Here is a 25741-nt window from a genome sequence, read left to right on the forward strand (position 1 = left end):
TGAAAGTCTGGGACTTTATGTTCTACCAGATGATGCCTAATACAGCTCAGGAGTCAAGGTGAGACGGCCACAGAGTGTATGTAAGCCTTGCCAACGCTCCAGGCCGTTGGTTCTCTTTCTGGATGCCGGGGTACTTCAAGGAAACTTTGGCTTCCTGCCCACTCCTACGTTGGTGCCAGGAAAGCGCCCCTACCCCTCTTTCCCAACCTCCCAGGCGGAGGGGCTGCAGAGCAGTCAGCGCCGGAAGCCCCACGCGAACGGTGACTTTGCTCTGCGTCGTCCTTTCCCGAAACCCTGAGGCTTAGACTTTTCCCACCAAGTCACCCACAGCTCTCTTCCTGCCATCCTTCCTCTAGGCGGGGGAAAAGTTTAAAGCCGGGCTCCCTTCGTATGAAAGGTCGCCAGAGTCGCGCTCGGGGCTGGACCGGAAGGGGGCGAGGGTCCCCAGCGCTCCTGCGGCGCTCCTGCCGCGCCCCAGCTTGGCGGGCTGCCGGTCCCTGCGCGCCCAGACCGCAGTTCCCTCCTAACCCGAGGGAACCTGTTTTAAAATTGGGGCAGGGCACCTCTCCTGGAGTCCGGGGAGAGAGCGCCGCGTTGGCGGGGCCCCAAAGGGTGCAGGCGCTGCGCGGCGGGGCCTCAGGGCGAGCGCGGTGTGGGGGGCGGGCTGTGGGAGTGGGGCGCGCCCCGGAGGCCGCAGGCTGACCCGCCGGCTGGCAGGTGGGTGCGGCCGGCGGGAGCCGGGGCGGCGGCGGCTGCGGCAGCAAGTGGTTGGGCCGTGCGCATTTTCTTCCCGCCCCCTCCGCGTCCGAGCCCGCCCGCGTGCTCAGAGCGCGGCGCCGGCGGCTCCGCTCCGCGCCCTCTCCCCGCTGCCAACGGCCGCTCCTTTCCCGCTTGTCCATGTCCCTGCCCGTGGTGCTCCCGGGCTCCTGCTGCCCGGTGGCCGGGCTCTCCGGCGGGCCGCAGGCCGGGGGCCCGGGCGCCGCGGCCGCCGCCGCCCAGGAGCCGCCGCTGCCCCCACTCCGGCCGCGCTGGCCCCGAGCTGCGCTGCAGCCCCCGGCGCGGCCTCGCTGCGGGGCCGCCGCCGCCGGGGTGCTGGCCGCGCCGCCTGCGCTCTCCTCCCGCCGGGCCGCCGCCGCCGCCGCGGCCGGGGCCCCGGGCTCCGCGCTGCTGCCCGCTCGCCTGCTCTTGTCGCTCGGTCTGCTGCAGCTGATCCTCGGCTGCTGCATGGTGGCACTCAGCTTCGGGGCGCTGTCGCTGAGCAGCTCCCCGCAGGTGAAGAACTCGTGCCCGTTCTGGGCCGGCTCCTCGGTGAGTGCCGCGCGCGCGTCCCGCTCACCGCGGGGAGCAGGGGTCTTCGGCAGGTTCCCTCCACCGCCTCGTGATTGATCGCCCCGGGGCTGCACTTGGGGAGGAGAACCTCTCAGACCGGTTGAAGTTTTGGGGCCGTTGAGGCTGAAAACAAAAAAAGACGTAAAGAGAGTGTGGAGTTCCATGGTGAATTGGGTTGCACCTGGACGGTGTCTATTACATGTAGACTAAAGGGTTTTGTTATTCCTGTCAAACTAGTAGGATAAACTTGATTTCCAGCCCTTGGCGAGATTGGAAGGGTGGGGATCGGTGGCAAAAAAACAAAAAAAGCGGGAAGAAAATGAGTAACTTTTTTCAGCCATCGAGTGTTTACTTCTCTGACAGCGTCCGCACCGGGAGGGCAAGGCTCTCGATCTGTTTTGCTCACCAGTTTATCAGCAGTGCCAGGCACACAGTAGGGATATTTGTGGGATGGATGAAGTGACAGGTTGGGGCATGTCACTTGTTTTATTCTGCACTGAGGCAAACGTGAACATGAAGTATCTGGTGTAAAGTAACTCCGCTGTGTTTGGGGACGAGTTCAAGAGGTAATAACAGTGTGTGTTTCTTCGCTGTGTACTTGCTCGTTAAAGGAGGGCCCTAGGCCCGCACTGGGTTCCTGGAGCCACACAAATTGCTAGGCAGAATTTAATTCTTGAGAACACAAAGCCATCATGTGGATGAGCTTGGAGATGTCTGGCCCAGCGCCTGGCCCTACGGGACTGGCGCCTCCAACAGAGAAGGCTGATGTGGGGCTAAAGTCTGCTGCCCTCGAGCATCCCTTCCTCCTAAAGATTTCACAGCTTCCAAGGCAACCAGTGTCTTGAGGTTTGCTGGGGATTGAGAGACTGGGGAAACAGGTCTTCAAGGTGAAGTGATTGTGGAAGATGAATATGTAAAGCAAACAGCCTTTCTCTAAATTAAATCTAAAAGCCTGGCAATGCCTATAGTTCTTATTGGGATCTGTAATGAATGTAGGATACCTTAAAAACATTGGGTGGTCCTTGCAAGTCCACACAAGCCCACTTGCAAGACCAATTTTAAGAATATCGTGGTGGTTGTTGCTCACTCCTGTCCGACTGTTTGCAACCCCATGGACTCTATAGCCCACCAGGTTCCTGTGTCCTTGGGATTTCCTAAGCAAGAATCCTGGAGTGGGTTGCCATTTCCTCCTCCAGGGAATCGTCCCCACCCAGGGATCCGTCAGGGTCTCCTGCATTCTCCTCCATTTGCAGGTGGATTATTTATCAAGGAGCCACATGGGAACCAAAGAATTTTAAGATTATAGGGAGAACGAATTGAACCCAAAGTACTTGTTTGAAAGAACTGTAAGAACATTAGGTATGTAGAGCCTGGCCTGATGTTTTTATACTTAAACTGATGCCAGTTTGTTCTTTTGAAATATTTTGATGCCGGATGATTTTCTTGTGGTACAGCCTGTGCTATGGTGGGTGGAATTCACAATCTGTGCAACATATAATAAAGAAATCCCCCCTCCCAGCCCTGCCCTTGGGCTCTCCCACAGGCTTCTGGGAGTTCTTTAAAACTTCACCAGGAGGAATATTCTCAATAGGGTAGGTAGGGGTTGGATCTGTCTTGCTCGTTAGTCCACTTGTCAGCCTAAATTCAGCCAAATGATGGGTACATTTAATTTCTCTAAATACCCTGGACCAGAAATGACTCTTGCATACATTTTAGGGATTTGCTCTTTGTAAAATCATAATCTCTTGTCTTGTCAAAGATAGCTAGTTTAGGATTATGGAAAACTATTTTTTCTCTCCTAAAATTAAACCCCTAAATCAGTGTACTATTGTGAATTCTATCAGAGGTAAATGCATTTTAGATGTCAGTTGAGCCGTGGTTAGATTTGATGAACTAACCACTCCAGTATTCTTGTCTGGAGAATATCATGGACAGAGGAACCTGGTGGGCTACAGTCTATAGGGCTGCAAAGAGTCGGACACGACTGAAGCAACAGCACACACGCACGCATCAGATGGTAAAGGCTACTAGTTTGGGCCTGCTGGCTGGGCATGTTCTTGTCCCCAGGACCCAGCAAAGCAGAGCAGGGAGAGAATCAGTGATTTGGAACTAAGTCTCTTCTGTAGGGTCCTTTTTCCACCCTGTGCCCCCCAACTCTATATGAAACTTGCAGCTGTTACTTTTTGTGGCCTGTTTCTGAGGTTGTCTTCAGAATTTGCAGTGACAGCGGAACTGACAGATACTGCATGTCTAGAACAGCTGAATAGGATTTGAGAATGGCCTTAAGTCCCATAACCCTTGCTGTTGCAGGACAAGAGTCTCAGCAGTAGCATACCTTTTGAATTTATGTGTGTGAGAGGTGTTTGATTGTTTTTTTAAACTCTTCTTTATGGAAAAATTTAAATTTATTAAAAAATTGCACAGTGAATTTTCAGATACCCCTAACCCAGTTGTTGCACACTGGGCTGTTTTATCTATACCTCTTCCTGGTTGTGTTGCTGGCTCTATGCGTCCTCCTCTTCCCCCTGCACCGGGTGGCTTGTGGGATCTCAGTTGCCCAACCAGAGACTGAACCCAGGACCTTGGTAGGGAAAGTGTGGAGTCCTAACCACTGGACCACCAGGGAATTCCCTCTGTGTTCTCTTAACTCCAGAAGGATGGGCTTTCCAAGCAGGGTAGAAATTAGTTTCAGCATGCTCTCTAGTCCATTTGTCAGATTCATTTCCCATGTTATTGTGAAATAAACCTCAGCTATCACATCATTTTATCTGTATTTCAATACATCTGTATTTTTAAAAAGAAAATCTAAGTGGACTAGAGAGATAGCATAGAAGTAACCAGGAAGTCTTAAGAACCTCACTCCACTTTACTATTTTATTGTGAAAATTTTAAATTTCAACTCACATCCAAAGAATAGTATAATGACCACCCTCTACCAGTGACCCATTACCCAACTTTAGTAGCTATCAACACTTACATGATCACTGTATATCAGACTCATTCCCCCTTTGTTACACCCACTGGATTATTTTAAGGCAAATCTCTGTCATTGTAATTTCAACATTAAATATTTCACAATGTATTTCTAAAAGAAAGAGACTTAATAGTTAACAGGAAGGGGCTTGATAGCACATTGTGACTAATTTAACTACAACTAAAGTTTTTATGAAAACTTAAAAAAATTATGACTTGAAGGCTGCAGAATTTTTTTTAATGAACACTTTTGGGATATAATTCACATTCCATTTAAATCTACTTTAATCACCCATTTAAAGTGTGCAATTCAATGACTTTTATTAAATTACAGTTTTGCAGCCACCCCCACTATCAATTTTAGAACGTTTTCATCACTTCCCAAAAGAAACCCTGTACCTATTAGCAGTCACACCCCATTTCTTCCTTACTTGCTTATCAGCAAGCAACTACTTACTTTCTGTCTCTATGGATTTGTTATTCTGGACCTTTCATATAAATGGAATCATTTGTGACTGGCTTCTTTCACTTGGTATAACATTTTCAAGGTTCATCCATGTTGTGGCATGTATCAGTACTTCATTCCTGTTTATAACCAAAGGAGAATCCATTGTATGGCTCTAATGTTTTATTTATCACTCAGAATTTTGACTGGCATACGAAAGTAGGTAGTTGAGTGGCAGTGCCAACTTAAGTCTAAGGTTACTTCACACCCACGTAAGAACACAGTAGAAAGATATCCTCATATTTCAAGTTTTTAATAACTATTATATGTCTGAGTCTGCTATAGCAACTAAATCAGCAGATCTTTTGGCTTCAATAAAAGTTTTGCTCATATATTTGATACAAAATTAAGAGACAAATGTATTCATCTGAGGCTTCTCTGGTGGCTTTCCCGTTGGCTCAGATGGTGAAGAATCTGCCTGCAATGCAGGAGACCTGGGTTCAATCCCTGGGTCAGGAAGATCCCCTGGAGAAGGAAAAGGCAACCTACTCCACTATTATTGCCTGGAGAATCCCATGGACAGAGTTCTGTGTTCCATGGGATAGCAAAGAGTTGGACATGACTGAGGGACTAAACAACAACAGCAACATATTCATTTGTAAGGACCATTTTGTTAAACACACTGTAGTTCAAGAATATTTTTCCATGTATACTCCTGTAAGTAGTGTCACCTTGAGCCTGAGACTTGGAGGCTTCCTTCACTTGTCTGAACCTTGAAGGCGTATTTTACCTGTTGTAATATATGTTTGAGAGTTAGCAAGTCCTGTAAAGACTCTCTCCCCATACTTTACATTCTTAACTTTCAGCAACTTGAAGGGAGTGTTTTTATTTATTTATTTTTTTTGAAGGGAGTGTTTTTAATGTGCTTAATATTTTGAGGCACTCGATGACCATCTGTTTTCTTGCTGGTGTCCTTGATTAATGACTCAATCTATTATTATTCCCGAAGTTCGTGAAGCTAAGAGATTAGACACTTTAAAAATACACTGAAGTTTGACCCAGGTGGGTGGCACAGGGAGGATTTGAATGTCCGTGTTCAGTCCGTGCTGTCCTGGCTCCCGGTTTGGAGGCATAGTGAGTTAATATTACTTAGATCCCACTGGGATTACAGAGACCAGCCTACCACACTTTTAGATTAATGAAAGAGTAGAGAGAATTGCATTGTTTTCTGTCTTCCTCAAAACCCAAAATTCCCCTTATGATCCTTGGGAGATATTTCAGGCAAGGGGTAGAGAATTAGTTACTATTTTTTGTTCTTCTCTGGGAACCCTAATGGCATTTATCATCATTCATGTCTCTGTGTTGAAGTCACTGACCTGAACTCATGGTCACCCCTCCTTTGATTCTGTGATTCTTTGGCAAGATTCCAGTTCCTTATAAAGACACAGACATTGGTGAACCTTAAGGTTAATCTTAAAACAGTTTTACAGTGACAAAATGTAAAAAATGAATGGTTCAAAGGGGAAACTAACACAAAAATTCTAAAATCTCTACCAGTCAGACAATAGTAAATACATTTTTTTCTATCATGGTCATCAAGTACTACCTTAATATTGCAGCAGTTTTTTAAAGTATAACCTTTGAGATGAATTTCATTTTCTTTGGTCCTTTATTTTATACAACAGGAGAGTCATAAGTTCTTGAGCAAATGTTCAGCCTCTCAGCCTCAGTTACTCATCTATAAAAATGAGTGAGATGATTCTTGCCTCAGAGTTGATTTTGTTAAAGTATAATTAGAGAACATTTAGGAAAATGCTTTGTTGCTGAGCACTAGCACCAGGCCTGGTACATACTAGAACTTCTGTCAATGTTTTTTAAACATAAAGACAATATTTAATTAAGGTAAGGTGAACAGACTAGTTAGTTTTTGTGTTTTGTTCTGTGGGATATTGTGGTAACCAACAAGCATACATAAGAAATACCCAGTTGTCTACTTTGTCAGATCTTTTACTGAGTTACCCTGGGCAGATAAAGAATGATACATGCACATATACATTAAAAAAAATTCCCAGTGTAAAAGCTATAGGGCAAGATAAGTTATTAAGAGGTGTGAATATTGTGTGTTTTTTTACAAGGTAAATATGGGATGTCTGTAACATGACTCTTTTTAACTCTGTATTTAGATACAGCAACTTTTGATGAACAGTTCAGAATTCAGAACATTTTTGTGCTACAGCATGTTAATGGATTCCTGGAGGAGGAAATGGCAACCCACTCCAGTATTCTTGCCAGGTAATTCCATGGACGGAAGAGCCTGGTGGGCTATAGTCCGTGGGGTTGTAAAGGCGTGACTGAAGCGACTGAGTATGTATGCATGTGTTAATGGATTAACACAGAAGAATAGGGAAGTAGAATTATTAATATATGCTTTTGACTTTAACGATTTGATTTTTCAGCTGAAAAGTTCAGGCACATTCACAATATATGGTGGGTAACAATGATTCTTGCCTGGAGTATCTCACTATCCTTCTTTGCAATATTAGAAAAAAAGAAAGGCCTCTGCTTTTCCCTATAAGCTACAAGGAATGGGTTTCAAGTGAGTGAAACCAGAATTGTAATAAATCTCATTATAATACTATAGAGATACTTTGATATTAGAAAATAGGTTCTTATCTATTCATTCAGAGCATGTTGTATCTTGCACTGGGCAGAAGGAATGCTAATGGAGTTGCTTCTTACTGTTGCTCTACTCTTAAGAAGCACAAGAGTGAAAAATGTGTTTAGGCTTACACAGTCATCTTTGAGCAAGTCGATCTCCTGTTTTTGACCTTCATTCATTCATTTATTCTTTATCCACTCATTCACTCCTGCTATAACTAACTGAGTGCCCCTCGGAGCCTTTAGTGATACTTGAGTGAATATTCAGAGATCCAAGTCCTCAGGAGATTGCAAGTGAGTATAAAACACAATTGAACAAATCACAGCATTGTGGTGTAATGAAAGGCCAGTGTTAGGGCCCTTCTTGAGTCCCTTCTGATGCGGCTCCAGCTGCTGCTGCCTCTGAGGAGAGTGGAGGCCTTGAATACACTGTGTCTTCCTTTTCACGTCCCCATCCCCTCTCCCCAGGCATGAATTCCACCCCTTTCCCCAGAATGTGAACCTCCATTTCTTAAGTCTTGAGTTCTTAAAGGATTCATCCCCAGCTGCAACACTTTTGTTCAATATTCCAGGGGCTTCTACCTGTCCAGTCCTACTTCCTCTGCTTCCCCTTCTCCGTCTCACCTGTCACAGAGTTCCTCTAGTGTGTTAGGGCTTACTTAAGCTTAAAGAAAGGGGGAAACTGAGTAGAAGCTGGTGTGAGACTTTGTTAAAGGATTCAGGACTGAACAACTCCCCACCTATGACTGGAATATAGTTTCCTGAAGCATCCATAAAAAGTGTTGTTTGCAAAACTCCTCCTGAAATTTAAAATGGGTGTGTGCTAAGTCTGCAGAACAATTCAAATGGAAATGATATCTTTAAGTATTTTGTCTTCCAACTCATGAATGTGATATAGGTCTTGATTTGTTTGGATCTTTATTTAATATTGTTCAGTAAGGTTTTATTTCTTCCTACTGAGGTCTTACGTTTCTTTGTCATATATATTTTGAGATTGTTATTTCTTATTTGTCAAATACTTTTTGTACTTTTTTAACAATTATGTTTTAAATTTAGTTTGCTCGTATATGCTAAGTTCTCCCTAAAGGGAAAAAAGAAAGAAAGCTCAGTTCTTTTGTCCCAGAGACCCTTCATTTGTAATTGTATCTGTCACGATCTATCAAAATATTTTATTTATTCATGTATTTATTTATACACATACGCTCCTTTCAACTTTAGCAATACTACTCCTGGGACTTTCAGTTCAGTTCAGTTCAGTCGCTCAGTCATGTCCGACTCTTTGCGACCCCGTGAATCGCAGCACGCCAGGCCTCCCTGTCCATCACCAACTCCTGGAGTTTACTCAAACTCATGTCCATCGAGTCGGAGATGCCATCCAGCCATCTCATCCTCTGTCGTCCCCTTCTCCTCCTGCCCCCAGTCCCTCCCAGCATCTTTAGTCAGCCAGAAATAAAAAGCCCTTTTTGTAAGGATATATGTCCATGATGTTTGCTACAACATTGTTTCTCTCTTTTTTTTGGCAACCTTGTTAGTGAGGGCAATAAATTGAAAAAAGAGTAAATACCCATGAATATGCAGATGATTGAATACATTAGGTGCTGGCTAGACAAAGGAATATTATGTAGCCATTAAATGGAAATGAATGACAGCTAGTCCAGTAAGCATGAAGTGATTTCCAATGAAGTATTTGTTGAGAGAGAAAAAGAAGGAGGAGGAAGAGTGTCTTTTATGATTTTTTTGGTAAGAATCACACCCCTGTGCACGTGTGTGTATACTTAAAATCCACGTAAGGAACCTGAACCGCAAGGCCTCATGGATTTCAAGTTCCAGGTTGTAAGTAGAAGCAACCCAGTCCCACTAGACCAGCAATCCCCAACGATTTGGGTACCAGGAACTGGTTTTGTGGAAGATAGTTTTTCCCATGGATGGGGAGGGGATGACTTCAGAATGACTGATCTCTTTACATTTATTATGCCTCCCCTGATCTAACAGGAGGCAGAGCTCTGGCGGTAATGCAAGCGGTGGGGAGTGGCTGTAGATACAGATGAAGCTTCGTTCACTGGTCTACCGCTTACCCCTGCTGTGTGTCCCGGTTCCTAACAGGCCACAGACCAGTACTCACCCAGGGGTTGGGGACCCCTGCTCTAGATGAGCCCCACCAAGTATGTTTCCTGGAAGAAATCATTTAAAGGAAGGAAATATCCTATTGAATTTAAGATGATGAAAGCATACAGTGCACAAAACAGGCTGCTGAGAGTATGTTTAAACATAGATATATACAAAGAATCGGTGCCCATATGTATTTCTCGTCCTCGATATAAGTGGGTAGACTTGTCCTCTGCTCGTTTGTTGTGAAATGCTTGCCCTCAGTCAATAAATGGAGAATTGAGAGTATTGCAGGCAGGCCTGTGAGCTTTGGATTTCAAGTAGCACTGTGATCCTTCGAGTTAAATAAAAAGTTCTTGTGAAATAGTGCATTTGAGTGATTTTGGTAAAAAGTGCACTTGAAAGAAAATCCTCATAACTGCCTTCAGGAGATTCACTTTACTGCATACACAAAGATAAATGTGTTCCGATGGCATCAGACTGTCCCTGGGCTGAATAATTACTTTGCTCATCCTTTCTGACCTGCTTATGAACTGTGTTACTCAAAGGGCTGATGCTGACTTCCATGTTATGTTTTGGCAAGATGCTGGTTCTTCTTTACTGAGGATGTTTAGGTTGTTTACTGACATATCATTCTGCAACATGAGATGTTTCTCACTGTATTCCCTCCCTCTTTGTGGAATAAGTGTTCAAGAACATTTTCAAATTGCCAATCGTGACAATCGCTGTGCTAGGAGCTGGGGATTCAGAGAGACAAGACAGGAGTTCATAGTCAGTGGGCAAGACAAAAATGATATAATATTTTGGGGGGAGAAAAATTATGTGTAGAGGGCTTCTAGGAGGGTGGGGTGTTGAGATTAATAAGGCTTAACAGAGAAGGTGACTGTGAGTTGAGGCCTTGCAGAATGCATAGGAGTTCTCAGGCAGGAGAGTGTAGGGGAGTGGAGAGGAGAGATTTCAGTGGCAAAGAGAAGCACAAAGTCCTAGGATGTCTAGAGCCTGGCCAGTCTGAGGAAAGCCAAGTATGCCTGGAAGGAGGGTGTGTAGTGGGTGGAGCAGGGATATGTGGAAACCAGGCTTGAGAAGTAGGTGGGGGAAGATCCTGAAAGGCCTTGTTTACCATTTTGAGGAATTGACTTGCCCCATGAAGGATGGGGCTTCCCAGCTGGCACCAGTGGTAAAGAACCCACCTGCCAAGGCAGGAGACTTAAGAGACGTGGGTTCTATCCCTGAGTTGGGAAGATCCTTGGAGAAGGAAATGGCAACCTGCTCCAGTATTCTTGCCTGGAGAATCCCATGGACAGAGGAGCCTGGAGGGCTGTGGCCCCTAAGGTTGCAAAGAATCAGAAACAACTGAAGCGACTTAGCACGCACGCATGAAGGATGGGTACCTACCTAATGAAGGGAGGGTTGTGGCCAGGCTTTCTTCTTCTTCTTCTTCTTTTTTTTAAACAAAAACGACTTTTATTTCTTTATTTATGGCTTCACTGGGTCTTGTTGCTGCACTTGTACTTTCTCTAGTTGTGGCGAACAGGGACTCAACCTCTAGTTGAGGTCTGCAGGCTTCTCATTGTAGTGGCTTTTCTTACGGAGCGTGGGTTCCAGGTGAGCGGGCTTCAGCAGTTGCGGCTCACTGGCTCTAGAGCACAGGCTCAGTAGCTGTGTTGCATGGGCTTAGTTGTTCCATGGCATGTGGGATCTTCCTGGACCAGGAATTGAACCCCTGCCCCCTGCATTGACAGGCAGATTCTTTACCCTTGAGCCACCAGGGAAGCCCCAGACATTCTTCTTATGAGGCTGACTCTGGCTACAGATTAGGTGCTACTGGGGGCTGGAAGCCTGGATGGGAAATACTGATTCCTTCATTTATTAGAAGGTAGGCTACGTTCTGTTTGTTGTTCTTAACAGACCTTAAGAAAAAACATAGAGTCAGTGAAAACATTTTAGGACCATGGACATCAAAGATAGTCCAAGATGGTCTACCAGGGCCCATGTAATCAATAGGAATAGTAAATGTTTGAGGTAGAAGCCTTTGAAATTTCATGTATTTTTAAAAATATATGCTTTAGAGATTGGGGATTATTTATTGGAACTGGCCCCTTTTCTAGATTTCTGATACTGTTTATCCTTGTAGGTGATACTCTCTGGAATCATAGGATTAACAACATGGAAGCGACCTATGATACTCCTGGTATGTACTGATCTTATAAATTTTTACCCTTTGTAAAATGTGCTATTTATGAAGTGTATAGAGACAAGTTGTTGAAATGCTAAAGCTTTCTTGTTCCTTAAAAAAAGAAGTTAACAATGGACACTATTATCCAGATGTTCTCATAATAGTAAAGTGAGATGATAATTTTGCTATACGTGTGTTTCAAGTTCCAGGATTAGCTCTGTTGTAAAGATATAACAAACACAAAGCAAAGCAAAACTAAACGGCTTACTCTGAACATTCTGATCATACACAGAAGTGGAGGGAATGATATAATGGACTCCCTGTACCGGTCATTCAACTTCAACAATTATCAACTCTTAGCCAGTCTTGAGGAGGTTCTCCACATTCTTTTACTTTCTCATTCTTTTAAAGGAAATCTCAACTTCAATCATGAATACATTATTTTTTATTGTTATAATGTTTTGGTTGGAAAATCTCAGAAATTCCTTGCTTAGATTCCCTATGTTCTCTCTTTATCACATCTATTATATTTTATCACGTATATTTTCATGACAGTAGAGGCATATATTATTGACTTTGTCCTTTTTTAAGGTATTGAGGTAAAACTCACATAGTATAAAATGCACCATTTTAAAGTGTACAATTCATCCTTTTTTTTTTATTATTATTACTTTTAGTTTTTTTCCCCATTTATTTTTATTAGTTGGAGGCTAATTACTTTACAATATTGTAGTGGTTCTTGTCATACATTGACATGAATCAGCCATGGATTTACATGTATTCCCCATCCTTTGTTTTTATTTGCTGTGTCCTTTTGATTCAGTAAATGCTATAAAAAATAGACAAATGTGCAGAGAGGCTAACGTACAAGGATGAGGTAGAGGATCTAGGCAATTTGATATGAAATATAATTAAAAATTATTTTTTCTGTATAGCATTTCGTTTTTATTTTTCTCCTATCCATTTCAAGATAGGGTTAAATGATTTCCTAAACTCATTCTGTAAATATACTTAATCCAGCCAGACTGTCCTTCAGACTACTGTTTACAAGGTGATGGGTAACAAATATAAAACTAGTTAAATTCTTACATTCAAGGAGGAGAAGCCCATTTTAAAATACAATGAGAATAATGGTACTGTGTCTTGAAAAACTAACCTGGAGAGTTTTCAGACCCAGAAGACAATGCAGGCAACATTTTATAACATTTCACATCCCATTTGGTGAAACTTTGCTATTATTTCCAGAAGGAACAAATTATTGATGCAGTATTTTAATATATTAGACTGCAAGATAGGAGAAAAGGAGGCTTTGCATGAATCTTGTGGCGTGTACTATGTGTGCCTGGGGTTTGTTTTGCAACAACTCTCTAGGTTACAGTCTCTGCAGAAAAATTTTTGATGGTGTTCAGTGTTTATACTGGTATTTCACTATACGCGTCATCTTTGCACTGTCCTTTTCCATTGGGTCATTATTGAAATGCTCAGTGAACCTCAGATATTTAAATAAATTAAAATCAGAAAAAAAATTAATATCAGAAAACTATCTAATCTAATGCTATTTTTACTTTTAAAATTTCAAATGGTGAAGAGAGTGACTGCTTGTTCTAGATAGATATTAAGAAAGTCCACCTTTTAAAACATTTCTTTCTTTAACACTCTTTTCTTGTGGAAAGGTGCCTTGTGAATTTATTCTGTGAGCTCAAGCAATTTTAACTGAAAATAACCCTAATAAAAATATATTTCTCATCTTCGTTGATAAGTATATGAACTTTGCCACAAAGTTGTAACCAGTTTGTGCATATCATGTGCCTGCTTTTTCTGTTTAATATTAAATTAAGTTCATATCAGTAGCTATTATGTTTTCCTGAGCAAGGAGTTCATATGCCTATCACTCAGAATTGCTAAGTAGCTTTTTGTCATATTTCTGTATTACCTTTGGTTGTTGAGTCTGTTGGATATTTGAGCGTCTATGTTTTGATTGTTAAGAATATGTATTTAGAAGGCCATTTAGTGATTATTCTGAAATGTTAATTAACATCAATTTATAAAGAAGATAAATTAATTGACAGGAATTGTGCAAAGGAAAATTTTGTGAGTATATTAGTAGGTCATTTGAGCCTTCAGTTCAGTTCAGTCGCTCAGTCGTGTCTGACTCTTTGAGACCCCATGAATTGCAACACGCCAGGCCTCCCTGTCCATCACCAACTCCCGGAGCTTACTCAAACTCATGCCCTTCGAGTCGATGATGCCATCCAGCCATCTCATCCTCTGTCGTCCCCTCCTCCTCCTGCCCCCAATCCCTCCCAGCATCAGGGTCTTTTCCAATGAGTCAACTCTTCGCATGAGGTGGCCAAAGTATTGGAGTTTCAGCTTCAGCATCAGTCCTTCCAATGAACACCCAGGACTGATCTCCTTTAGGATGAACTGGTTGGATCTCCTTGCAGTCCAAGGGACTCTCAAGAGTCTTCTCCAACACTACAGTTCAAAAGCATCAATTTTTCGGCACTCAGCTTTCTTCACAGTCTAACTCTCACATCCATACATGACCACTGGAAAAACCATAGCCTTGACCAGATGGACCTTTGTTGGCAAAGTAATGTCTCTGCTTTTTAATATGCTATCTAGGTTGGTCATAGCTTTCCTTCCAAGGAGTAAGCGTCTTTTAATTTCATGGCTGCAGTCATCATTTGCAGTGATTTTGGAGCCCAGAAAAATAAAGTCTGACACTGTTTCCACTGTCTCCTCATCTATTTCCCATGAAGTGATGGGACCAGATGCCATGATCTTAGTTTTCTGAATGTTAAGCTTTAAGCCAACTTTTTCACTCTCCTCTTTCACTTTCACCAAGAGGCTTTTTAGTTCCTCTTAACTTTCTGCCGTAAAGGTGGTGTCATCTGCATATCTGAGGTTATTGATGTTTCTCCCGGCAATCTTGATTCCAGCTTGTGCATCTTCCAGCCCAGCGTTTCTCATGATGTACTCTGCATATAAGTTAAATAATGTGTATGTGTTAATCAGTTGTGTCTAACTCTTTGCGAGTTAGACATGGACTATAGCCCACCAGGCTTCTCCGTCCATGGAATTCTCCAGGCAAGAATACTGGAGTTGGTTGCCATTCCCTTCTCCAGGGAATCTTCCCAATGCAGGAATCAAACCTTGGTCTTCTGCATTGCAGGTGGATTCTTTACCGTCTGAGTCACCAGGGAAGCCCATTGAGCCTTAGTCAGTATAATAAAGGAAAAAAACAGTCTGTGTGAATCTTAATTGTATATCATTATAATCTGTGCCAAATGATTTTGTTATGTTAAAAATCAAAATGAAAAAAGCCGATGTGCCCGTCAGACACTCCTAGTTTGAGCCCTAGCTCTTCTGTGGAAGAGTTGCGTCACTCTGTGAAGCCATTTGACTTTCCAGTGTCTGGTTTTCTTTTCTGAACAGAGAGGATAATCTAGTGACACCATGGGGTGGCTCTGCCCGCCCTCCCCAGTGGATACTTTCTTTTTCTTTTTTTGCCCCACAAGCATCGCCCTTTGTGAGTTTAGGGAATCTGCGGTTGGATGATTTGAGTGGGAGGCTGTGTTCATTAGAGAAACCAGAAGTGCCCATGTGTTTTCATCACAGACCCCAGCTGAGCTGGTCCAAGTTACAGCCCTAGCCACCGCCACATCCCACACTTTACCGACAGGAGTGCCTTCTGACCCTGGCACAGCCGGGCTGTCCTTCACAGACTAGGACCATCTGTTTGCTTAGCTCCCTCCTCTTCTGGGTCTCAGCTCAGCAGTCATTTTGAGGGAGCGATACCTTCCTGAACCACCCTGATTGAGTGGCCCCTCCTCCATGCCCCTCACCCGGTGCAACCTCTGAGTACTGGCTCCTCGGTCTGAGAGCAGCCTGAGTGCTTTTCCTGGGTGAACCTCTCCTGTGTCCCCAGTAGATGGTCAGTCAGTTCTGTGAGGACAGGAGTCTCTCCCCAGGACCAGGGGGCTGAAGACATACTTCTTTTTGAACAGTGGGGTTGGGTTACTCTGGCAACCAATAAGCTGTTTAGGTTCTGGGTTAGTTCTCAAAGTTTCTCTTTTTGTCTTAAATGTTTCTCACTTGTTTTGGTCCTCTGAACCTTGTGTTTACCTGCTTTTAACTTTAGGGGGGTTAGCGAGTATTTTGGCGGCAGACTTTGGGAGGGGGCTGGTTGGTCTTTTCAGGGGCTTTCCAGTGGCAAGCTGTCCTCAGGCTTGAGTGGCTGTGGTCTGGAACACTGGAGCACTTCCTTTTGAGAGCTGTTTGCATTTGTGCTCCTTTTTGTGTTGTTTCAGTGATTACATCAGGTTTATACTGGTTTGAACAAAGAAGGGCTGGTTTGACCTAGTTCCTTCAAACCCTGGTTTTCATGGAAACTCAGAGTTGGAAACTTCCATTCACTGAGTCCTCTTCCTTTTATTGACAAAATACTCAGATGCCAGAACAAAAATACAATGTTGGGAGATACTTTGTGAATGTTTGTGTCTGTTTTGGCTTTGACTGGAATTAGGATTGGGGGTGCGTGTATGTGCATGCATTTGTGTGTGTATGTTGGGGGTGTTCTATCAAAAATACCTGAGAGGTTTCCATCAAGATCAAACATTTTTGAAAGAATGGTCTTATTTTTTTCTAGTTATCATTCATTTTTTCATTCTAATAAAATGTAGATTTTTTAGAAATCATAGATTTGGTGCTGGGAATGACCTCAAAGACTGTCTTATCTAGGCACCTCAGTTGGAAAGTGGAGTTGTCTTGGTAAGATAGTTGCAGAATGGGTTGACTGCACCTGATATCCCAGGTAGAGAGCCCCTGTCTCAGCCAGGGAAGTTATTTCCTTATTCGGATTTGCACAGCCAGTAATTAAACCATGCCGAGACTGGAATAGCACAAGCTTTAATTGATGGACAGAGGATAGAGAAGAGGGAACCTAGTTCACAAATCAACTTCTCAACCCAGTTTGGGTGAGAGACACCAAATGTATAGGAGAGTCGAGGTAAAAGGGAGGGAACTGGAAAGACTGGAAAGAATATCCATGTGTTATCCAAGAACGGGGCAACAAGTTCCAGGGGACCTGAAACTAACGCAGCTCTCCTTTTCAGTCCTTGGATGGGTTTTTCCAGATGTGGTCATGGCCATCATCAAGTGTCATGGCGCAGGTGGTTGTGTTATAACATGCTAATGCATTACAGTGAACGTATAATGAGGCTGAAGTTCTACTAGAGGTCAGTCTTTGTTTTTCTTTTTTTCTTTGCAACTTCCTCCTGAAACTTAAAGATTAAGACTCATTGGTTTCTGTTTGAGGGAGTAGAAGGGTCTCGCTCTGGGGCAGCAACCTCAGTAACCGGTGTTTTTCTTTGGTGGTATGCTTGGTATCAGTCACCACTGTGAAAGCCCAGTCAGGCATGCTGCCTGCAGTTTTGGTTGCTTATGAAGGGCTAATTTGAGCTATAGTTATTTTTATTTTTCTTGTCAGTTTGGAACAGAGGGGATGAATATGACCTTCAATGACTATCAAAGACAGCTTTATTCTCTAGCACCAAGAATGAAGAAGATTCTGCCCCAGTGATGTTCTTGGGTTATGTATGTGGTTTATTCTCAACTTCAGGTCCTGTTGATTTGAACCCTAGACTAAAAATAGGAGAAGTGAGTGAATTGGCTCTTTTTAGAAAATGATCCATCAGTTTCTCTTCTAACTTCAAGATTATAGTATCTAGGGTAAAACCTCATTCCCCAAAGAGCCTCAAAAAATGGCATGCATAAGGTATACAGAGATTTTATTTCCTCTCAGCTAATAGTCCCAGTAGACTAGGTTGGTAAAATGGTCCTTCTCGATGAAACCATTTGGGGATCCAGTTTCTTTCCATCTTATTGTACCTCACAGGAAGAGTAATGGAACATCCAGACCCTTTTGTCAAAAGAGATTGACAAATTGGCATCACTAGATAGTCAGAAATATACATATAGGTGGTTATGGTGCAGGATAGGTAGTGGCCCTTTCATTCCTGATGACATAAAGAACAGGAGGGGGGCAGAATACCTCGGCACTGTTTAGGAATCTGTCCATTTATAAAAGGAACTCTGAAGCTCTGACTTTGTGCAGTTTGGTTCTTTGAAGTCTATTTCACGGTTGTTAGTAATTTGGAATGAGCTCCCTGGTTTGAAAGTTCAAGAAACCTGTATTTTAATGCTGACATGTTACCACTAATTATTGGATGGTCTTAGAGAAATCTCTTAATTTCCCATTCTATAAAATGAAGGACTTAGAACACTCTCTTTAAGAGTCCTTCTAGCTCTCATATTTTAGGTGTCCAAAATCCTCTGTAGTTACCTGATGGTGTTTTAACTTTAGATGGTCATTTTCACCAGGTTTTTGTAAACTCCTGCACATAAACTGAAGTATTATGATTGTTTCACACTTATTTTAAAAACATGTTTATTCTTGGCTGTGTTGGATCTTCGCCGCGGCCTGTGGGCTCTGCTATAGTTGTGGCTCCCGGGCTTCTCTTGTTGCTGAGCGGACCTAGTTGCTCCAGGGCATGTGGGACCTTAGTTCTCCAACCAGGTATCAAACTCATGTCCCCTGCATTGGAACATGGGTTCTTAACCACTAGACCACCAGGGAAGTCCCCACACTTGGTGTTTTAGGGCATAAATATGGAGGCCTTTTCTCACTCTTTAGAATTGTTAATACTACTCTCTTGTATGCATATAGTGCATAAGAGTTTACCAAGTTCCTTCACTTACCTTTCTTGTATGATTTCTATGGCAGGTATTATTCTTGTTTTGTAGATAATGAACCAGTGGCTCAAGAGTTAACTGGCTGGTCCACTTCCCAAACAGATGAGCTATTATTAGAAGAAGCTAGGAGCTTTGATTCCTAGGTTGTTTGTTTCATTGTGCTAGTATATCACCTCCTCCATTGGCAAATTAGTACGTATTTCTCTGTGGCCAACAGTGCTGTGTATGTGTAACATAATTTAAATAAGTTATTTCCTTGTTGCTGACTGTCTACTTTTTTTTTTTCATGTTCCCGAGTGGCAAAAGCTTAAGGAATTTTGCCCTTGACTCAAAAATATGAGACAGAAGGTGACAGAAGATAAGTTTTGGGGCTTAGTCTTGTCCCTTTCAATCAGTGAGTGGATAAGGAATTTTTTTTTTTTTTTGGATAAGAAATTTATCCACTCAGTTTCCTCATCTGTACAGTGGGAAATCAACCATCCCTTAGGATCTCAATGAGGAACAAAGACACGAATGCACAAGGAAACTACAAAATATAAGGTGAGGCAAGCACATTATGCATTGATTTTCATCATTCATTGGGAAAATCAATCTCCGAGATCTGATCTCTCAGTTTAGTGTGTAATCTGTGGCAGCAAAATATTCATTTAGGTATCATAACATTACCTAGACGGGGTTTGGGCTTATCTATTGGCAATAGAGCTGTTATTTCTCTGCTCTGATCGCCTCTCCCAGGAGGCAATCAGAAATGAGAAAAAATTGTGCAACTCCTTTCTGGGAAGAATCAAGGCTTTGCTTTACAAAATGACCTAACCCATTTGATGAGTAAGCTGTTAGTTTTGATAACTGTTTTAGTTGGCTCACAATCTTACCTTTGAGGAACAAGTATTTCTTAGAGCAAGTAGCTAAGTTGCTGTTTTTTGTTCTCAGTATTGCTTACTATACGGTCAGAAGAGCATGGCCACTCCCAGAATTAATTAACACAGGGACTGAAAGGGATGTTGGTTTTAATTCTCATCATACATTTCATGGGGACTCATTTTTAACATCCTTTACGCTCATTAAGCAAGCCAAGAATTTCATCAATTGACAAACCCATTTCCATTGTCACTGCTCACTTATCTAAGCCGCTTGGGTGCTGTTGGGAGGTAAAGATAAAAGGAGCAGCTTCTGGAGTGTGGCTTTTTCTGTAAGTGCCAGCTGAGTATCCTGGAACATGAATTCTTGGTCATCCTGAGGGTGTAGCTCGAGCAGTCAGTATGTACATGGTATTACCCTGTCTGCGCTGAAGTGTTTCCAAGTGTATTTCAGACACACTGCAGTATGTGTCTGGGTTGTTGAGGGGCCTTCTGACTATCCTGCGTCCAGGCTTTCTGGACCCGACAGACCACAGTGATCAGTTTCTGAATATGACTCTCGGACAACTACGTGAACTGTGACTATCTGGGGCAAGGGAGGAAAGCATTTTGAATCATGGAGCATCTTAAAATAGATGTTACATGAAAAGTCATGGTATAATGTAAATAGTATATGGAATAATGGAATAATGTATATGGTACCACTTGTGTTTTTTCAAAACATCTGGGGAATCACATGTGTGTTTTCAGTTACATTAAAAGTTCCTGAAAAGATGTGTAGGAAACTGTTGAGAGTAGGCACGTCCATTGAGTGCAGTGGGAATGGGCAGGAGGGAGACGATTTTCCAGTTTATATCTGCAGAGGACATGTGGATGAAGTGGAGGATGTTTTAGCTTCCCTATTTTCTTTGGGTCCTGGCTGCTGGTATCTGCATATTTAAACTCCATTTTGAGGGTCGGTTTAACTGCCCTTGTGTGTGTCTTGATGAGAGGCAGGACCCTGCCCCCAGCCGGAAGCCCCTGAGGCCAGACGCCTGCCCTCCTGAAGGCTGGGAGCCAGGGTGGGGGCCCGTGACCTCTCTCCACTGAAGCCTCTGCCCAGGACTTGGAAGCTGGAGCTGCTGATGCAGAATAGCCAGGGCAGCTTAGATTTCATCAGGCAGAAGAGGCCACTGGCGTCCAAGGCTGGCAGCCAGCGCCCTGGCTTTCCTGTGGCATGACCTTGGTAGAGGTCCCAGCACCCAGGTTCACTTGGCTCCTTCCCGGGTCTCTGAGCCTGTCCCTGTGGATTCTGTGAACTACTTGATAGTTTTTATAGATATAGACATCAGAGAATTAGGGAACAGGGCTAGGGTCGTGTGGAATTGGGTCTCAATAAGGATACCAAAGGTTGCCTTGTAGAGCTCTTTAATGAACACAGAAGAAGAATTTATAAATGGATATTGTGTATTAGCAGGTATTGGTGCATGTTGGTAAAGGGGAAAGAGGGTAGATTTGAGTCAGACCTGGATCTGATAGGGGTCGCATAATTAGGTGTATAATTGAGGGCATAATAAACAAATCACCTCTCTGAGACTATTCTCTATTTCTCTTATGTCTATATCTATAAAATATATTTATATGTGATATGTATACATAATACAGTATATGTGTATGTATCAAACATATGTATATATGTAACATATATACACACACACAGATACTATATATATATTTCAAGCATACCACTGTGACATTATGACTTTTATAATTTGCTAAGTGCCTTTTAAGAGAAAATAAACCTTTTAAAAAAAGAGGAGCTCATTAGCTTTCTTACTCTTTTTTTTTTTTTTTTCTTTTCTCTTCTTACTCTTATTGAAAGTGATAGTTAGACTTCTGTGCATGTGTGTGAATGCAGTCAGCACCCAAGAGTGACTACCTTCCCCCAAATTGACCATTTTAGTTTCTCTCTGTACTGTGCCTGGAGGTTGTCTACATCTCACTAAAGGTGATGTTTATTCTCTCCTACCTATCTTCCTCTTCTGTTTTTGAAATTATGTTTGTTTCTCCTATTGATGGCTTTATTATTTTAAATAATATCATAAAGTTCTGTTTCTTCATCAACTTTGAGTAGTATCTGTTGATTCTCTCCCTTTTTCTTGGCTGTGTGGGTCTCTGTCGCCACTTTTGGGCTCTCTCTAGGCACAGTGCATGGGGCCTTTTCTCACTGGGGAGCGTGGGCTCTAGGCACGTGGGCTCAGTGGAAGTATGCTTCGTGGGCTTCATCTGTGAAAAGTACAATTATTTGTACTTTATTGCAGTTGGGAAGTAAATGTACTTTCATAGACCAAGTTGCCACACGGCATGTGAGATCTTAGTTCCCTGACCAGGGACTGAACCCTCATCTCCTGCATTGGAAGGCAGATTCTTAACCACTGGACCACCAGAGAAGTCCCTGATTCTCTCTTTTATAAGATAAAGAAATTAGCAGTTAGCTCTGCTTCTTCCCCCTTCTACCTCCTCTTGATAGTAACACCATTCATTTCCTTTATATAGTCAGTGAGTTAGCATTAACATTTGCTCTTATAACTAAATTATACCACTTGCATATTTAAACTTTGTAAACTGTTTCTAAGAGAGTGAAAACCGATAATAGCGTTTATAATGTTTTCATTATATGAATATAGTTGAAATAGGATGTTATAGTTAGATTCTTGCTTTCCAGATCCACTTGAGGCCAAAATATAACTGGTGTCAACAGCTCCCACATTCCAGTGTGTTAGACTATCTAAGGAGGACTTGCAAAGTTTCTGGGTGAAAACCAGTTTTGCAGTCCTTAGCTGATCTCCACCCCCCAGACTATAAAAAGATTAGGGGTTAAAGAGACAGATGTTTGGAGAAAGTTATTGAATTGCTCTGACATTGAGTTCCACCTCTGTGTGGGGGAGGGGAGAGGTGCTTAACAGTAAGCAGTGGAGAGCCTGCGATGCATCACAGTGGTTGACTAGACCGGTGTCAGACTCCTGGGGAATTTGAAGGGTGGGCTGGAGTGCCTTGAGGCTGAGAGTTGAAGACTGCAGTTGGGAAATAATTGTACTTTCACAGACCAAACCCACGATGCATACTTCCAACTGACCAGAGGGCTGGGGCCCTGTAAGAGAGAGTAGGCCTGGGGTGAGCTTATATCCTGCCCCAGAGAGCCCCTTAGAGGAGCGAGCGGACCACAGCAGAGAGAGGCTGGGCCTGCTCTGCGGGATGCCTGTGTTAAGAGAACTGCAGGTTCCGAAGTGGGTATCTCGGAGGAGCCAGGGGAAGCCTCATTCCGCAGTCTCTCTAAGCGCCTGCCAAGGCCAGTTGTGAACGGTCGTGGGAACTCTCCTTTCCCCTCACCTGTGTACCCGCTTGGCCTGGCCTCCCCTGGCTCCCTCCTCTCCAGGGTGGCAGAGCTGTAGCTGGCAGGCTTCAGGAGGAGAAGTGGACACAAAAACCAGGGAAACCGAGAAGATTGCCTCTTTCCACTGCTGTTCCCACCGTAGGCTTGCTTGCTCCCTACAATGAGAAGATGAGATGGAAAGAAACTGAAATTTAAATGCGGTTTCAGGTTTTGACGGGGACACAGGTCTGGATATTTTAATTACCAAAATGGGACTTTTTGTGAGTCGAAGTACCCGGAGGAGGACCTTTTGTCACTGATATTGTCCAGAAGAATCATGCACCCAGCCTCAAATTTCATCTAAGCAGTCAGGAAGAATTAGCTTACAAAGTGGGAGTGACCCACATTGGGGGAAAAAAGTGGTTTTCTGTTGATGGCCATGAGTCCTGCTTGTTCGAGGGATCAGCTGTATTACTTCATGTAGCACCAGGAAGAAATGATGGAATCTAGAGAGAAGGAAATTTAATCCTGTGTTTAAAGGATTTTAAACTGTGTTTAAGAATAGTTTCGAGCCTCCAAGTCAAATCTGTTATTCTCTTTTATTCTCTATCGTTTGCTTGGTATCATGTCATATTTTAGTTTGCTTCAGTTTTGGACTGTGACTCTGATATGTAGATTTGTCTTTTTACTAGAGTTTTTAAATGATTCTTTTCTTTTTTCTAGTTGACAAGAAAAGAAAAAGTCACCTAATCTCAGAGGTCATCTAGCTGCTTCTTGTATTTTTAAAAATGTGTTATTTATGTATTTATTTTTGGCTGTGTTGGGTCTTCGTTGCTGTGCACGCTTTTCTCCAGTTGCAGGGAGCAGGGGCTCCTCTCCAGCTGCAGCGCAGGGGCTTCTCATTGCGGTGGCTTCTCTTGCCGACTCCCCGCTGTAGGGCTCGCGGGCTTCAGTAGCTGCGGCTCCCAGGCTTTAGAGCATAGACTCAATTGTTGTGGCACGTGGGTTTAGCTGCTCAAGGCATGTGGGGTCCTCCTGGACCAGGGATTAAACCCATGTCTCCTGCATCAGCAGGTGGATTCTTTACCACTGAGCTACCAAGGAAGTCCTCTTATATTTTTAAATACCTTATGGAGATATAATTGACACACCATAACATTTACCCATTTAAACTGTACATTTCAATGGTTGTTAGCATGTTCATAGATATACACAACCACCACCACCATCAATTTTAGAACATTTTCAGATTATCCCCCAGAGGAACCCTGTACCTGTTAGAAGTCACTCCTCATTTCCCCTCAATATTCCCAGCCCTAGGCAACCACTATCTATCTCTATAAAATTGCCTATTTTTGGTATTTCAAATAGAGTCATATAATATGTGATCCTTTGTAACTGGTTTCTTTAACTTAGCAAATTTTTAAACACAATATTTTTAAGGGTCATCATGTTATAGTATGTATCAATACTTTTCCCCCTTTTTATTGTTGAATGATATTCCATTAATGGAATATCATTAACCACTGTTAATTTATCTATTCATCAGTTGATAGACATTTCCACTTTCTGTCTACTATGAATAATGCCACTGTGAACATTGGTGTTCAAGTTTATTTGTGGGTATGTTTTTATTTCTTTTGGCTATAAACCTTGAGGTGGAATTGCTGAGGCATATGGTATACATTCAACATTTTGAAGACCGGTTTTCTGAAATGACTTTTCATTTCCATCAGCAGTGCATGCAGGTCTCAATTTGTCCACATCTTTGTCAACACTTATTACTGTCTGTCTTGTTTATTATGGCCATCTTTATGGGTGTTAAGTGGTACTTCATTGTGTTTTTGACTTGATGTTGAACATTTTCGTGTGTTTACTGGCCATTTGCATGTCTTTGGCTCAGGATAATTCTCTTAGTTGTGATGATGTTATTATGATGAGGTATTGGCTCCCTATCGCATCATAATAACATCATCACAACTAAGAGAATTATCCAGTTTCCCTTTGCAAGTTCCTTATCAGATATTTGATGTGCAAATATTCTCTCTCATTCTGTGAAGTGTCTTTTGGCTTTTTTGATGGCATCCTTTAAAGCACAAAAGTTTTTGATTTTGATGAAGTTCTTTTGTTGCTATACTGTCATATCTATGACAGCTTCTTCTTATTAATAAGAAGCCTGTTCTAGTCCATGGTCATAGAGATTTATTCATATATTTTCTTCTGTGTTATATTGTTATATTGTTTTCGCTTATGATTAGGTCCATAATGTGTTTTGAATTAACTTTTGCATATCCTGTATCAGTAGTCCAAGTTCATTCTTTTGCAGGTGGATATCCAGTTGTCCCAGCATCACTTATTGAAGAGCCCGTTCTTTCCTCATTGAATTATCTTGGAACTTTATTGAAAATCCATTGACTCTTAAGTTGAGTTTTATTCATCTAGCTTCTTAATCATACTCTTTCTGCTAGTTGTTTTATTTCCCCCTTTGGACCTTCTTAAGACTATGAACTTCCTATTCTAGTTTGGATTTAATTGTTTTCTAGGTATCCTATACACATGTCATCTAAATATTTTCTTGGTATCATTGGATTAGAGCCATTAGACCTCATGCCTCACACATTCTTTTTTCTTGAATTCCCTTTTAATTTTGCCAGAGAATGTGCTGTTCTGTACTTAGTCACTCATTCATGACTGGCTCTTTGTGACCCCACGACTGCAGCCCCCAGGCTCCTCTGTCCACGGGGATTCTCCAGGCGAGAATACTGGAGTGCGTTGCCATGCCCTTCTCCAGGGGATCTTCCCAACCCAGGGGTTGAACCCAGGTCTCCCGCCTTGCAGATGGATTCTTTACCGACTGAACCACCAAAATTTTCGTGAAGAATGTGAGGGAAAGGAGCTCTCTAAGAGTTTGAATGCTTGATGTATCTTTGTTTTGCCCTCCCATTTGAATGATAGTTTGGCTGCATGTAGAATTTTGGGTTCAAATGATTTTCCTTCCAAGATTTGAAGGTACTGCTTGATGACTGTTGTCACTGATGTAAATCTGATTCTTGTTGCTTAGTTGTTCCGTTAGTCGCTCAGTCGTGTCC

At 42.7% G+C, this 25741-nt stretch overlaps 1 protein-coding gene across 2 annotated transcripts in view; it reads left to right on the forward strand.

Moving 5' to 3' along the window:
• The first annotated feature begins 881 nt into the window (after window positions 1-881).
• ENTREP1 (endosomal transmembrane epsin interactor 1) overlaps window positions 882-25741 on the forward strand; it is a 67857-nt gene continuing 42997 nt past the window's right edge. For both annotated transcript variants that reach the window (XM_065907879.1, XM_065907880.1), the window contains exons 1-2: window positions 882-1308; window positions 11646-11702. In XM_065907879.1, the coding sequence (XP_065763951.1) occupies window positions 898-1308; window positions 11646-11702 (468 nt within the window). In that variant the 5' untranslated portion in view covers window positions 882-897. The remainder of the gene's footprint in view (window positions 1309-11645; window positions 11703-25741) is intronic.

The sequence above is a fragment of the Muntiacus reevesi genome, chromosome 17 (genome assembly GCF_963930625.1).
Source record: "Muntiacus reevesi chromosome 17, mMunRee1.1, whole genome shotgun sequence".
NCBI classification, from domain to species: Eukaryota; Metazoa; Chordata; class Mammalia; order Artiodactyla; family Cervidae; genus Muntiacus; species Muntiacus reevesi.